This window comes from Nothobranchius furzeri, chromosome 13 (assembly GCF_043380555.1).
Source record: "Nothobranchius furzeri strain GRZ-AD chromosome 13, NfurGRZ-RIMD1, whole genome shotgun sequence".
Taxonomy (NCBI): domain Eukaryota; kingdom Metazoa; phylum Chordata; class Actinopteri; order Cyprinodontiformes; family Nothobranchiidae; genus Nothobranchius; species Nothobranchius furzeri.
Window position 1 is genome coordinate 21,772,237 of NC_091753.1, and position 13,275 is coordinate 21,785,511.

Genomic DNA, 13,275 nt, shown 5'->3' on the forward strand with positions numbered 1-13,275 from the left:
AGACCTAACAATGAAATGGTTTTATTTTATTTCATGATGAACTGAGAGTGTTGTCTGGCGTTCATCTTTTACCAGCTTCATCTCTCCTAACCTTCTCTCTTCATCCATCTTTCAGGGGTGTCGAACCTTACGACCCTCCCACTACGGTACTGGTCCAGAGACATGAGCCCCAGGGGATCTCTACTATACTCAGCAGCACTGACTTCTTTCAAAGCGAACAGAACCGCAGAGTCATCCTGGAGCAGGTGGACAGCTTCCAACTCCGAGACAAGTACATGTTTGCTACCACCACACGGGTAAGGAAGTGTGTGTGTGTGTGTGTGTGTGTGTGTGTGTGTGTGTGTGTGTGTGTGTGTGTGTTTGTGTGTGCGTGTGTGTGTGTGATCAATGATTGGGTTAATCCTAAAAGGTTGAAAATCTTAATGTTTTCCCCTGTATTTAATATTTTAGTTTTATGTAATTGTATGCTTAGCATCTTTGAATTGTTGGGCTTGATTGTTAGATAGAAATTTAGAAACTTACTTTTTTCATTACAAGTTGGAGCAAGATTTTTGTCCCTAATGCTGATCTGCATCATTTTAAGATGTGCAATCTATTAAAACGGAGTCATTACAGCATAGTTACGTGACCACTGACTGACATTTAAGTCAGTCGAGGTTGGTCTTATTGTAATAAGCTGGGAGTCTTTATCTTAGTTTGCATGTGCATCAGAAAACCGGTCTCTCAAAAAAAGTTCATTCATATCCGAAGACCGCTTCCGTGGTCTCGTCACTTCCGTAACACAAGCGTCCTACTGGTTTAGTTCGGCTGACCCGTTTACATGCAGGATGTAATTGGATTGCTACCACATTATCTGGGTGCTTCAGCTTGATTAGAACCAGTCCACCTTCAGCCAGACTAACACGTTTACATGGAGTTAAAAAAAACAACGTGTCTTTTTAGAACGGTTTTCTGATGCACATGTAAACGCACTGACAAAGTAAATGAAACCAATGCATGTGCATTTCTATGGAGGGATACAGTGTAGGGAGACAGCTAATTTGAGTAACGCCAGGGAACCAACACTTATATAATAAGAATAATTTGACACAGAGACAAAAATATAGTTTATAAAAATCTTTTTTATCACTATATTTCTACTACTAATGATAACACAGGATGAATTATTACAAATGAGACTTTAAGGCAATATCAACTGAGACAATGGATAAACTGTGATGAAACATGATCTTAAATGTTAATGCCAGTGCAAAGCCTACGTTACCATAGTGGGAGTTCTCAGTAGATCCGGCCAGCATCAGAGTCGGCTCGACACCGATGGCGAGTTGTTAGACTTCTTGGAGTTCAAAGGTCGTAGGGCCCTCGAATCCGCACGGCTGGTCAATAAGAGACTCCCCTGGATGGCTGCTGAAAGCTGGCGGTGTTGGTTCACGTTGTTTTGCAGATTAAAACAAATAATGATTGTTTGATCTTGAAAAAGGATGGTTCTTATGCCACTAAAATTATTCCGTTGAAAAACCTGGTCTGATCCCCCATCCAGAGATTATTTATCATAAAGGCTGGAACCGTTAGCTGAACAGATTTTTAGTTCCTGTGACTGATCTTGTAAAGGTCTGTGTTTTCTAAGTTTTGGACCAATTAGATGCCAGAAAATGTAATGGACGTTACCAAGAGTCCTCAGATGTCACCCTTTTTCCAAAAAACTTAGAAAATACTTATTTAACTTAATATGTGAAGTAAATATGATATAACAGTTATTTGTTAATATTCTGATAATAATAAGTGATATAACTGATAATAAATCAGTATTAAACCATTAAGTAGGGCCGTTTGGTGTATTTAAGGTCTGTAACAAGACATTTCAAGAATAAACAGTTATGTAGATTCATTCATTACTGTAAAGCAGTCAAGACTTATTAAAATCACTTTAGACAAAACGTTCATTATATACTGTAATTGTAATTAACCTATAAAGTGAAGAAATCATTTTATGAGACAAAATAAGATTCTGTATTAAAGTTAGAAAGAGTCACGTCTTCTATTGGAGCCTTGTGTGGCTTTCCGCAGATAAGGAAGTCAGGAGATGGGACTGCCCCAGATGGCGAGGCTAGAGGTGGTAAAGAGGGTGCTTGTTTTTTTATTTAATTGAAAAAGCGCTGTCTCCTATTCAGAAGCTAGCTGTGGAAAACGGTAACTTGTTGAACTCATTTGCAGACCGGCTGGCCATGCATGCCAAAAAGTTCACCATGGTGTCTGTTTAAAATGAATGGCATGTAAAATGTCGTTCATTTATTGTGGTGAAATGAAAACACGACCTCACAGTTTCAGGAAGAGACAACAAGGTTGTGTAAATCTTTGAGCAGGAGGATAGAAACATGTTTATTCATGTTGTATGGAAATGCACTGCAAGTGAAAAAGCATGCAAGCCGATTGCACTCAAAATAATAAGAACACCAGACTAGGCGATGCAAAGGGTTGTATTGTTCTTTAGCTTCCAAATAAAAAACAAATTAGAACAAAAAAAACATTGTAGTTCCTTAAAATCCTGTGTTGGATATCCAAATGTATTTATTCAGTGAGCTTTTATTACTTTTTACACCTCATTTATGGGAAGTATACCTCTGGCCAGTAAATTTAAGGAGGTAAATGTCCATTAGGGTGTCTGTAAATAGAGAGATAACCATTGCAATTCTGGTTTGGGGAGTAGACCTTGATTCATCTTTATTCATATTTCTATTATCATCTGTCAGGGACACGGGTACACACTGTGACAGACCTAAACCTAGTCTAACAAGTCTAACAACCGTCACCTATCCCACTGCACTCCCTTTTCACATGTCTGAGCAGAACCTCCCTGAACAGTCTGCAGGTGGTTCAGAATGCCTGTGCTCGGCTTCTGACCAAGTCGTCCAAACACACCCACATCACCCCGCTTCTCCTCCAGCTTCATTGGCTGCCAGTCAACTTCAGGGTTCATTTCAAGATCCTGGTTCTGGTCTATAGGGCCTTACATGGACAAGCACCATCTTACATTGGTGATCTTCTCAGTCCCTACACCCCCAGCAGGTCCCTGAGGTCCAGTGACCAAAGCCTACTGGTTGTGCATCACACCAGGCTAAAGACCAAAGGTGACAGATCATTTGCTGCTGTGGCCCCCAGACTCTGGAACTCTCTCCCCCTGAGCCTGAGATCAGTGGACTCAGTGGTCTCCTTTAAAAAGCAGCTGAAGACTCACTTATTCAAGCTGGCTTTTGGATGACCTTCTTCACCACTCTCTCTTTATTCTGCTCTCCCCACCTATTCCACCTTCCTCAGGATCCACTGATTTCCCTCTTTCCTATTCACTCTCTCTCTTTCTTAACATTTTTTCTTTTAAATCGCAATTGCCTATTTTTGCTCATTTAAAATATATTTTTAAACATTTTCTAAATGCTTTTTTATATTTTTACATTTTTATTTTTTGTTTTTGTGAAGCGCCTCGTGATTTTTATCTTGAGAGGCGCTATAGAAATGATATTTTCTTCTTTCTTTCTTCTGCAGTACGAAGAGAGACAGAATAAATTTGTATGCTGGCGTGAAAATGCCACTTCCCCCAAAAATATGCTAAATCCCAAATGAGACAGTGCATATCGGCATGTGGCAGAAGCCATCATCCTTCTAGCTTTTCATTTATTGTCAGACACCATGTTTTGCTTCATCCGCCTCATTCCTGACCGTGAAAATATGTGTAATCTTGCTAATTTAGGCAGCTAGGTGCACCCACAAATATAAAAGCTGAAATAAGCTAAAATGAAATCCTCTAAATGAGAAAGTATTGCTTTCCGAGCTGTGTTTCTGCTGCCTTACTGAGAACTCTGCAACACAAACACTAAAAGAAAACAGTGACAGGTTGTTCTGGCTGAGTTTTAGCCACATGCTCACCTGAGAGGAGGGCGGCTCCCACCTCAGCCTAACACACTGCTGAGTGTTCAAGACGCTTTGGTTGAAGAGCGATGCATTTGTCATTGTTTCCGTTTAGTATTTGTGTTGCAGAGTTCTCAGTAAGGCAGCAGACAGACAGCACAGCAGATGGTGAATATGATTTGGATCTCACCGTCTTTGTGACGTGTCTTCTGTGGTGTGCGCTGACTGTTGCCTGCAGCTGCAGCGTGTCTGAAAACTGTTGCATGTCAAGTGAAGCCAGCTGCAAAGGATTGTCGTGATCCAGTAGCGTGGTGGTTCTGGACTTTAGGTCAGCGGGCCTAACATTTTGTTGCATGTAAATAATTTGTAGACTTTTGATGAAAATAATTCAGGTCAGGATTTCAAGTTGGCTGAACTGACACTTCTGCTCTGTCATTTTAGGTTACTGTTGAAATGATGGTCTTGTGTATTCATGTCCCTGCAAGTGCTGCACATGGTGCATGCCACAAGCAGTTCACCACAGTTCAAAGTGGGCTGACTTCAAACAGTCTGTGAGCATTAGTGTATTAACTGCTTACAAATCTGTCATCCTGTGACATTTATCTGATCTGACTTAAAAAATAAACAGAATTAAGCATAAAACTGGTTTAGTAGTGAGAAATTATGAAAAGCTGCTGCCAATTAATAAAAACACAATATGTTTTATTTATTTAGTGGATGCTGTGGTTTCATATTAAAACTAAATTCAGATCTATGCTGCTGATTATTACTGTTTCATTAAGTTAAATATTAAATGCAGCTTTCTAGTTTACACACACACACACACACACACACACACACACACACACACACACACACACACACACACACACACACGCACGCACGCACGCACACACACACACAGACACACACACACTCGCAGATACATACGGCCACGGGAAAGGAAACACATCCTCTTGCAGTTCTAGGATTGAATGCATCACGATTTCATTAAAATAATATAGTTTTTAAATCAGAATCTAATATAATTCTCATTTGTCCTCAAGTGTAGAAAAACGCAACAGAGTTCACCTTTTTAACTGATCATCAGCAGGAGCTTAGCTTGTTTTTGCTCTGGAGCATACAGGCATGTGTTAACACAATGCCAAATCAGAAAAGACATCAGTAACGGCCTTTAGAGAAGCTGCTGTTTCCCTTCATCAGTCTGGTATGGGTCAGAGGTCATTTCCATACAATATGGAGTCCATCAGATACTGATTAATTACCAACAAATAACATTTAAGAAAGCTGACAGTCTTTCTAGGAATGTATATCCTGGCAGGGTAGTGCTATGGTCAGAGTTAACACACAAGTACAAACAAAAACACATAGGACTTGGTTAGCTGGTTAAAGGTTAGGGGTCATGACAGGACAATTAAAGCAAACCTGAACCAGTCTGACTTGTCTAGGCAGGTTGAAGGAGAAAACCACTTCCTGCTGCATCACATGTGCTTAAATGATCTGTTTTTGTTACCCTGCTTAACACAAATACAGTTCTGGAATATGGTAAGTGTCTTTAGCAGAACCAAGGAAGGTCCAGAGAGGAGGAGGAGGATGAGGTTTGTCTTCAGTGGTCCAAAGATCTGAACAAATCTGAAAATCCTCAGACTTGGTAAGAGTTGTGATGAGGATGTTATGATGCGGAGTTATCTGATTTCCGTAGTGACCATCATTGATTCCACATCTTGTTTACAAAAACAAGAACAGGCAGGGAGCAATACAGGAAGTGGTATTTTGAGCAGATTTTGTTCCTCATCAAACCCTGGTGTGATTTATAGATGCTTTTAAAACTCTTGCCTACATGCAGTTCCTCGGAAAGTCCAGTAAATACTCCAGAAGGTTAAATATTCCTGGCAGTGGCCTTCCCTGTAGTTGTTTATAGCTGCACAGTGTGCTGCTAAATTGAGAAGTTAAGGTCTCTTGTTTGCTAACAAAAATCGGTCAAACAATGGTTTTATCAATGCCATCACTTCCTACATCTTAACCCAAATCCTCTTTTTTTAGTTTCTTTTTCTCTGAAATGGGAAATTTATTGTTGGTGCCATCTTTATGGCGTTATTACGCTACACACTCCGTAGGTTTTACATAAACATCTGATAGTAAAGGTTTTAAAGGTGCCATCTCATGGAAAATCCACTTTTTGGAGATTTTTACCATGTGATGTTATTTCCTCGTGAAAATAAAAATAAAAAACTTGTTTTTGGCTGCATTCATGCATTTTTCTTTTTCAGCAGCAAATGTTGAGTTTTACTTTGAAAATGCTGTAAAGCATTAATGGAAACTAATATTGTCATCAGGCCCTGCTTCTCTCCTGGAAGCTAGTCTCTGATATGAAACCCATCAAAACATTCTTCCTGGCACTCGCGGAGTACAGACGCTTCTCTTTTCTCTCCCTTTTCTTTTTTTCCCAAGGCTCTTTGTCCTGTCTGCCCACAGAGCGCTTCTCTGCATTTCTTCTGAAAAACCCTATTTTTAACCATGAATTTGATTAATTGGTCAATCAACACAATTGATAAGATTTTTTCAACAACGAGAACGTAGTAGGGGGCTCCCACATGCCCACAGGAGACACACCCGGTGGGGTATATGCTGGATTCCTGGAAGGAGTGGAAGATCAAATGCCTCTCCCAGCTGTCCATTGAGGATATCGAAGACGTGTGGATATTCAGCCTGATGATCACTGGATTTCTCCTGATTGGAGTGGGAGGATATCTGGTTTTCTGGAAATTTGGGAAGACGGGAGCGATTGGAGGGCGATCCGCACCCAAGGAAAGCACCGTCTGTGTGGAGACGTCACAGACTGGGACGTTACTTGAGGTGAATCATAAGCTGGACAATGTTCTAGCTGCGATACCGGTATTAGGCCGCAAAATGGATGTCATCTCGGAGAGGGTCACCGGACGGTATGGACAGGTTTAAAAACCCAAAATTGGCTTCACTGAAGGACTGGAATGATCAGTTTAAAGACTGAAGGCAGAGAGGAAAATTATCTCAGCCTGACCCAAACAAATTCTTGTTATCCGAATCTGACGCCCTGGCAGCCTTGGGTGGCAACAAACCCCCACGAAGGAATGCAGACAGATGCTGTGAAAACCCGACCCCCCCCCCCCCCCCCCCTTTCGGATTGGTGGACTTCAGCCTGGCAAGGTCATCAACCTGCAGAAGTCAATGTGCTCTGCGCTTCTCCCAAGATCTCCCTCCCACCTGTGACTGTACAGTGGCTGAGCGCTGTAGATGGCTACTGTCGCTGGGGGAAACAATGGCATTGTGACGTAATGTGGTACCAGCTGATGTCATAGGGTACCTCTTAGCCAATAGCAATTGCAGATTTAAATTCAATTGCAGTGCAGAGTTTCAACGTGAAGACGGTGCAACACTGACAGTTTTAGGCAGAATGCTTAAATTTTAACTAAGAGGCACTAAAGTGCCAAATTATTGGTCACACGTGTCTACAGCACGTTTAGGTGATTTGGGGTGACTTGCTCTTTAATGCAGAATGCCATCTGAATAACAGCTTTACTTCAGCTGCCTGGGCTGCTGGTCCATGAATATGTAACACAGCATCCTTCAAACCAATGAGTGTTTAAGATGTAATTCACACTAAACTCTGCTAGATTAGGGGTCTGATGGAAGATCTTGGACAACACTTTGATGTGTGTCTTGTAACAGTGCGACCTTGTGATTGTGTTGCCATAGAAACCTGTCTGTATAAAAAAATGTCAGCCTTATGGGGAACAACACCAATATGTGCTTTGCTTATGGTCCAGTCATCAACAGATGTCCCCTTGTCACTGTTTACTGAGCGGAAACGAGCTGTGATCAGAGAACTGCTGCTGCTGTGAGGCAGTTTGTCTTTACAAAGCAAACTTAGTGAATTGTACCCATATCATATTAGTTATTTGTAATATTATTGCAATAAGAACAATGCATACAGCTCATCGAACAAATACACTCACCAGTCACATTACCAGGTATACCTGTACAACATTTTTTATATAAATATCTAATCAGCTGACAGGATTTATTCATTTTAACGACCTGCTGAAAATCTAACTGATCATCAGAATGGAGAAAAAAATCTAATTTAAGGAACGTTGAATGTGACGTGATAGTTGGTACCAGACGGGTTGGTCTTATCTACTAGGATACAAATCCACAACCATCTCAGAGAACGGTCAGGTTGGTTCTAGATGGCAACAGCAGCTAAAATAACCACCAAAAGCTGCTGAATAGCATCCTTGAACACCTGACTCTGATGGGCTCCAACAGCTGAAGACCACACCTGGTGTCATTCCTCTTGGCAAAGGCCTGGTTCGCTAGGTAGGATATTTAAATAGTTGGGTTTGGTTGAATACACTGTGGTTTGCGGGCACACAGCAAAAACTACACACTACACGTTAACAGTTTCACACATGATCATTCCCTGCTCCAACAACAAAACATCTGATCAGACGTGACTTGGAGTAAACAAATATAGTGGAGGAGGAGCATTGCAGCACACTTCTGTCACCTCACTTTCTGATTGACAACATAACATTAAACAAGCAACAGCTTGTTTGTTCTTGAAAAATCTATCAAGTCAATCCAATATGCTCTGATCAGAGCATCCCTGGAAGCTTCTAAGCACACTCAACACAACACATACGGCATGAATATAAAATAATTTTTAAAGCACACCCTTAAGGTTGTCAGAATGAGAGGATCGGATCAAAAATCAACAAGAATATCTTGCCATGTGAACCAGGCCTATGAACAGCTGGCTTTAAATCACACAGGATCACCAGAACTGGACCAAAAGGGACTGGAAAACCATTTTTGTCAGTTTTCAAAGGGCACTAATCAGAGTAACTCGGACTAGTGCAGCTCAGCCCGACCACGTCTTCCAAGAGCACGGTTCTGTGATTTCCCTTAACTTTTTCAAAAATGTAGTCCCTGCTCCGTTGAGGTTCCTGGCAAGGCTGAGTCGGGCCAGCAACTGTGGCTGCTGGTTGGCTAGGGGGTGGAGTCACTGGTTGCTCCGGTGTTTTCTGCCTGCTGCTTCACTGCCTGCGGCCATTTCCTGGTTCAGAGTCTGACAAAGAGTCAGAAAACTGAGCACAATGTCCAACAACACCATTTTCCTGCCGAGTTGTGTTCCTGTGGAACATACAGGATACCTTGCACTGTTTACTGACCACCTCATGCAATTTTTGTGTGGAGAAAAGATCCCCGCCCCCGAGGCGAGTGCCACAGGTGAGCATGTTCATCCCTTTATGACCACAGTGTACCCATCTTCTGACTTCCAGCAGGATAATGCGCCGTGTCACAAAGCTCAGATAATCTCAAACTGGTTTCCAGAACATGACCATGAGTTCACCGGACTCCAACAACTTCCACAGTCACCAGATCTCAGTCCAGTCCAGAACCTTTGGGATGGGGTGATGAGGGTCTCATCATGGATGGAGCTGATGCCGTCATGTCAAATCATTAGGAACTCTGACTCTATGATGGAGGCCTGCTGCTACTCCATTTAAACAGATTTGACGTACAGGAGTAGCTGTGCCTCATCACAATGATCAGATTATCTGAGAACCCCTCTTCTCGCTGAAACCTGTCTGAACTACTTGTTCTCATGGTTACACAGTAGGACTCTGAATGCAATTCATTCCTAGCATTTGTCATGGTTATTATCACCCAGGCATCTCTCCTCTCGGGGATTTAAAAGTTTAGTGAGGATCAGTTTGAGGCAACATGAGCTCACCGTGGAATGTGCAGCTCACTCCAAGTTGACATTTGAGGAGAGTTTGTGGTTCCCCTGGAAAAATGTATCATTGCTGTGCCACTTATATGTGAAAGTACACAGTCAACATAGGTTGTGCAGTTTTCCTCTTAACGCTCACATAACATTAGCCTGAAATTGTAGATTCAAATCTGGTGAGTAGGACAGAGGAGGACTGTGTTCATGTCCAATCAGGTGAGTTCTCATTTGAGTCTTAGTGAAGTGAGCTGGGTAATTATATTGTAATAATGTTCTAACAGGGCACAGAGAAGTTGAGGGACAAAACCCAAACAGAGCTGAGTAAAACTGCTCCTGAAGCTTCAAATGATGCATTTTTTCCACTTATAAGAAATTAGTTAGATCATTAGTTAACTGGTAAAAGAGAAACGTGTGGTTTTAATTAGGTTGTTGGTGTGTAACCATTCCCATTGTCAGCTTTACAAAATAAAGTGAGTTGTGGTTATTTATTTATTTGTTTTGCTTTTTACAAAAGTTTCACCTACGTTTTCCTTTGGGTTAAGTTATGATAAACTAAGATGAGATAAAACCAGGCTAACTTGAAATGAACTGTTAAGAAATAAAGAAAGAAAACAATCTTTTATATACCGCCACTCGAGATAACATTTAAAATCCATCCATTTTCTGAACCCGCTTGTCCACGTAGGGTTGTGGGGGGGAGCTGGTGCCTATCTCCAGCGGCCAATGGGCAATCAGGCGTACCCCGCCTTAGTACCATACCTTAGTAATCAGACTGACAGAGTGCCAGTCCATCGCAGTACAATTTAAAATATACAAAAGATTTTAAAATATATTTAAAATGACAAATAAGAAAAATTGTGACTAAAAATGTAAGGAAAGGGAGAGAGAAAATTAATAGGAAAGAGGGAAATCGGTGGATCCGGGGATAGGCGGAATGGGTAGAAAGAGCGAAAGAGAGAGTGTTGTGTAAGTTAGTATATTAATGAATATCAATTCCTAACTGGTTGGTTTCTATTAATTTAGAAGATTTTTGTGAACTCTGATGCTAGGGAAGGTGGTTTTCCTATGTAGATTTTCTTCCGAAGTTTATTTGACAAAGTTTAATGATTTTATTATTTTTAAGCGGAGTGTCTTCCATAGAGCAGCTGGCATCTTTTCACTTCAAGCTTCTGCAGTCTGACTTTTTCCTTCAAATTAAAAGCACAAGAGTTTGTTGTATGTTGATCATTTAAAATTATGCACACAAAAAAAGGTATGAAATATTTAATCAATTATGTTTATTATAATGATGTCATGCATTAAGTATTCCAAATAATTTTATTTAAGTAAGTGAGGTTTCACATTACCAGGAATTTGCTTCAATGGAATTTTGCATTTATACAAAGAAAAAGTGGGTGACATAAACAGATAACAACATTAAGAAGTAATAAGAAATGGCAGTAAATCATAAACAAAAAGTGACAAGACCTGGGGCCTCATTTATCAAGCTTGCTTATGCACAAAACGGGGTCGGAAAACTGCGTAAGCAACTTTCCATTCAAACTTTAGAATTTATGAAAGAAAACTTAGCGGAAAAATGTGCGCAACTTTAAGTTGAATAAGGACTTGGTTTACGCACATGTTGGACATGGAGAGCACCTGCAGTGCTGCTGCTGAGAAGGATACAATTATGAATTCCAGCAGCATTATCACTTGTTAGTTACTTCTTGCTGAAAACTCTACCAGCAGATGGGAAGAAGCGAGAGTATCCAGTCTGAATAGAACTTAGAGAGATATTCCACCCAAAATTGAAGTTTTGACATAGTTCTGTTGCCATATTTCCCAGCATTAAATAAGTGGGAAAAAACAACCAGCCCAGTCATTTTCCTGACCTAGCTGTACTCTTTTAGCTTTAGCTTTGCATAAAAAACAGTAAGTGAATGGATCCAACTAGCATTGTGAGTAAAAAGGTGCTTAAAATCATTCAACTGTAAACCCAATTCTGCAGGGTGACCATAGTAATCAGACTGACTGCAAGTAAAAGTAATTAGTAACTTAAAGAAATTGCAGGCGCCATTTTAGACTTGGGACTAAGCTGTAAGCCTTCACTGAAAAGTGCAAGGCAGCCCCAACGACACCTGCTTCTGTAAACATAGATGTACACATTGTTAGTGTTGTTAGAGAATGACTGGGCTGGGTAAACATTGTTTTTTCCCACTTACCTAACTCTGGGAAATATGTCAACAGACAAAATTGAAATTCTGCCTGAAGGAAGACAGTAATGTTTGAACTTGTGATGGATTGTGTGGTTTGATTGTCATAATCTTTGCTTTGTTTTCTTCAGTGACAGCTGGGATGTATCATGGCTTCTAAATGTGGAGCAGGTAAATGATCAGAGCTGTCTCTCTGTCATCCCCAGAAATTGCTCGGCAGCCACGAACCTTCATCTGTTCAGCTCTGGGTGTCCTACAACCGCCAGCCAATGAAAGCAGCTCAGTTTATGACTCGACATCCAATCACAGTGAGTGTTTTCAGCAGCATCCTCTCCTAGCTAGTCTAAATCTATGTTCAACACTCTATTGCAACTGAAAGACATTAACATTTATGTTATTGTGGCTGATAGCTTAGCTGAAAATGTGCTATTTTATTGATACACACAATGTATTTAAAGTGTTTCACCTTATTGATGTTTCACCCATTTATTTTGCTTTTTAAGTCTTTCTCAGTGCAATTAGGCTTTTTTTCCAAACTAATTTGCATGAAGAAACATATTTATTTCTAAGTGTTTTACTGAAGTTTAACTAAATTTCATTGAAAAATCCAAAAGGTAATGAATGTATAATTTCTCGTCCCAGACTTGGCTATTTTTATGCTACAATCACTTAACATACACTCAGGTGTAATTCATTAATTGTGACTCTACTGGTGTCTGCTAACTGGCCCTCAGTTGAAATAGGTATGTCACTTTAATGGGGGTGAAAATGTATGCCCACACTTATCTTCCTTCATATATTTTTTATTCATTTTCATAAGTTAGCAAAAAAGTTTTAACACTGAGATATCAAACTTGATATGATGATGATTACAAAATTTAAAAGGCCAGTTTGACCGTGGTTTAAAAAGCAATAAAAGGGTGAAACGTACACGGAGAATATTTGTTGTGAACCCCCTCCTGATAGCTGCCATGGCCTAATTTTACACATCCTTTGTTCAATGTTTGCTGGCTTTAAGTCTACCGAGTGCAAAAAAAGATATGAAGATATCATTTGGTGTTTTCAGACTAGGAACCTTCTACGGCTGCACAATATATCGAAAAATTATCGTCATCGGGATAACAGGACGTGCGATAGGCCCATCGCAAAGCACGCCAAAAACGGCGATAAATGTTTGGTTCAAACATTTCCATCCGTGTCATACATCAACTTTTTGTAAACCAGCTCTGTTTTTTACGCGGAAGTATTATTTGACCAATCAAATGTAGCCCTTCTGATATGCGGCCAATCAGACCCATAGGATGGATAGCATCACCTGAACTTAGCGGCGCTGTTCCCTGGTTCGTCATGCTGGCTCAGAGCAGCAAACGCACTATGTGCTGAGGTTTCTGGATTCAGCGCTGC

The 13,275-nt window shown here is 40.6% G+C and overlaps 1 protein-coding gene across 1 annotated transcript in view; it reads left to right on the forward strand.

Annotated features, from left to right (window-relative positions):
• The window catches only part of sorl1 (sortilin-related receptor, L(DLR class) A repeats containing), a 143,852-nt gene that overhangs the window by 52,580 nt on the left and 77,997 nt on the right, over positions 1–13,275 (forward strand). The window contains exons 6-7 of the mRNA XM_054742910.2: positions 116–296; positions 12,078–12,179. Of these exons, the coding sequence (XP_054598885.2) occupies positions 116–296; positions 12,078–12,179 (283 nt within the window). The remainder of the gene's footprint in view (positions 1–115; positions 297–12,077; positions 12,180–13,275) is intronic.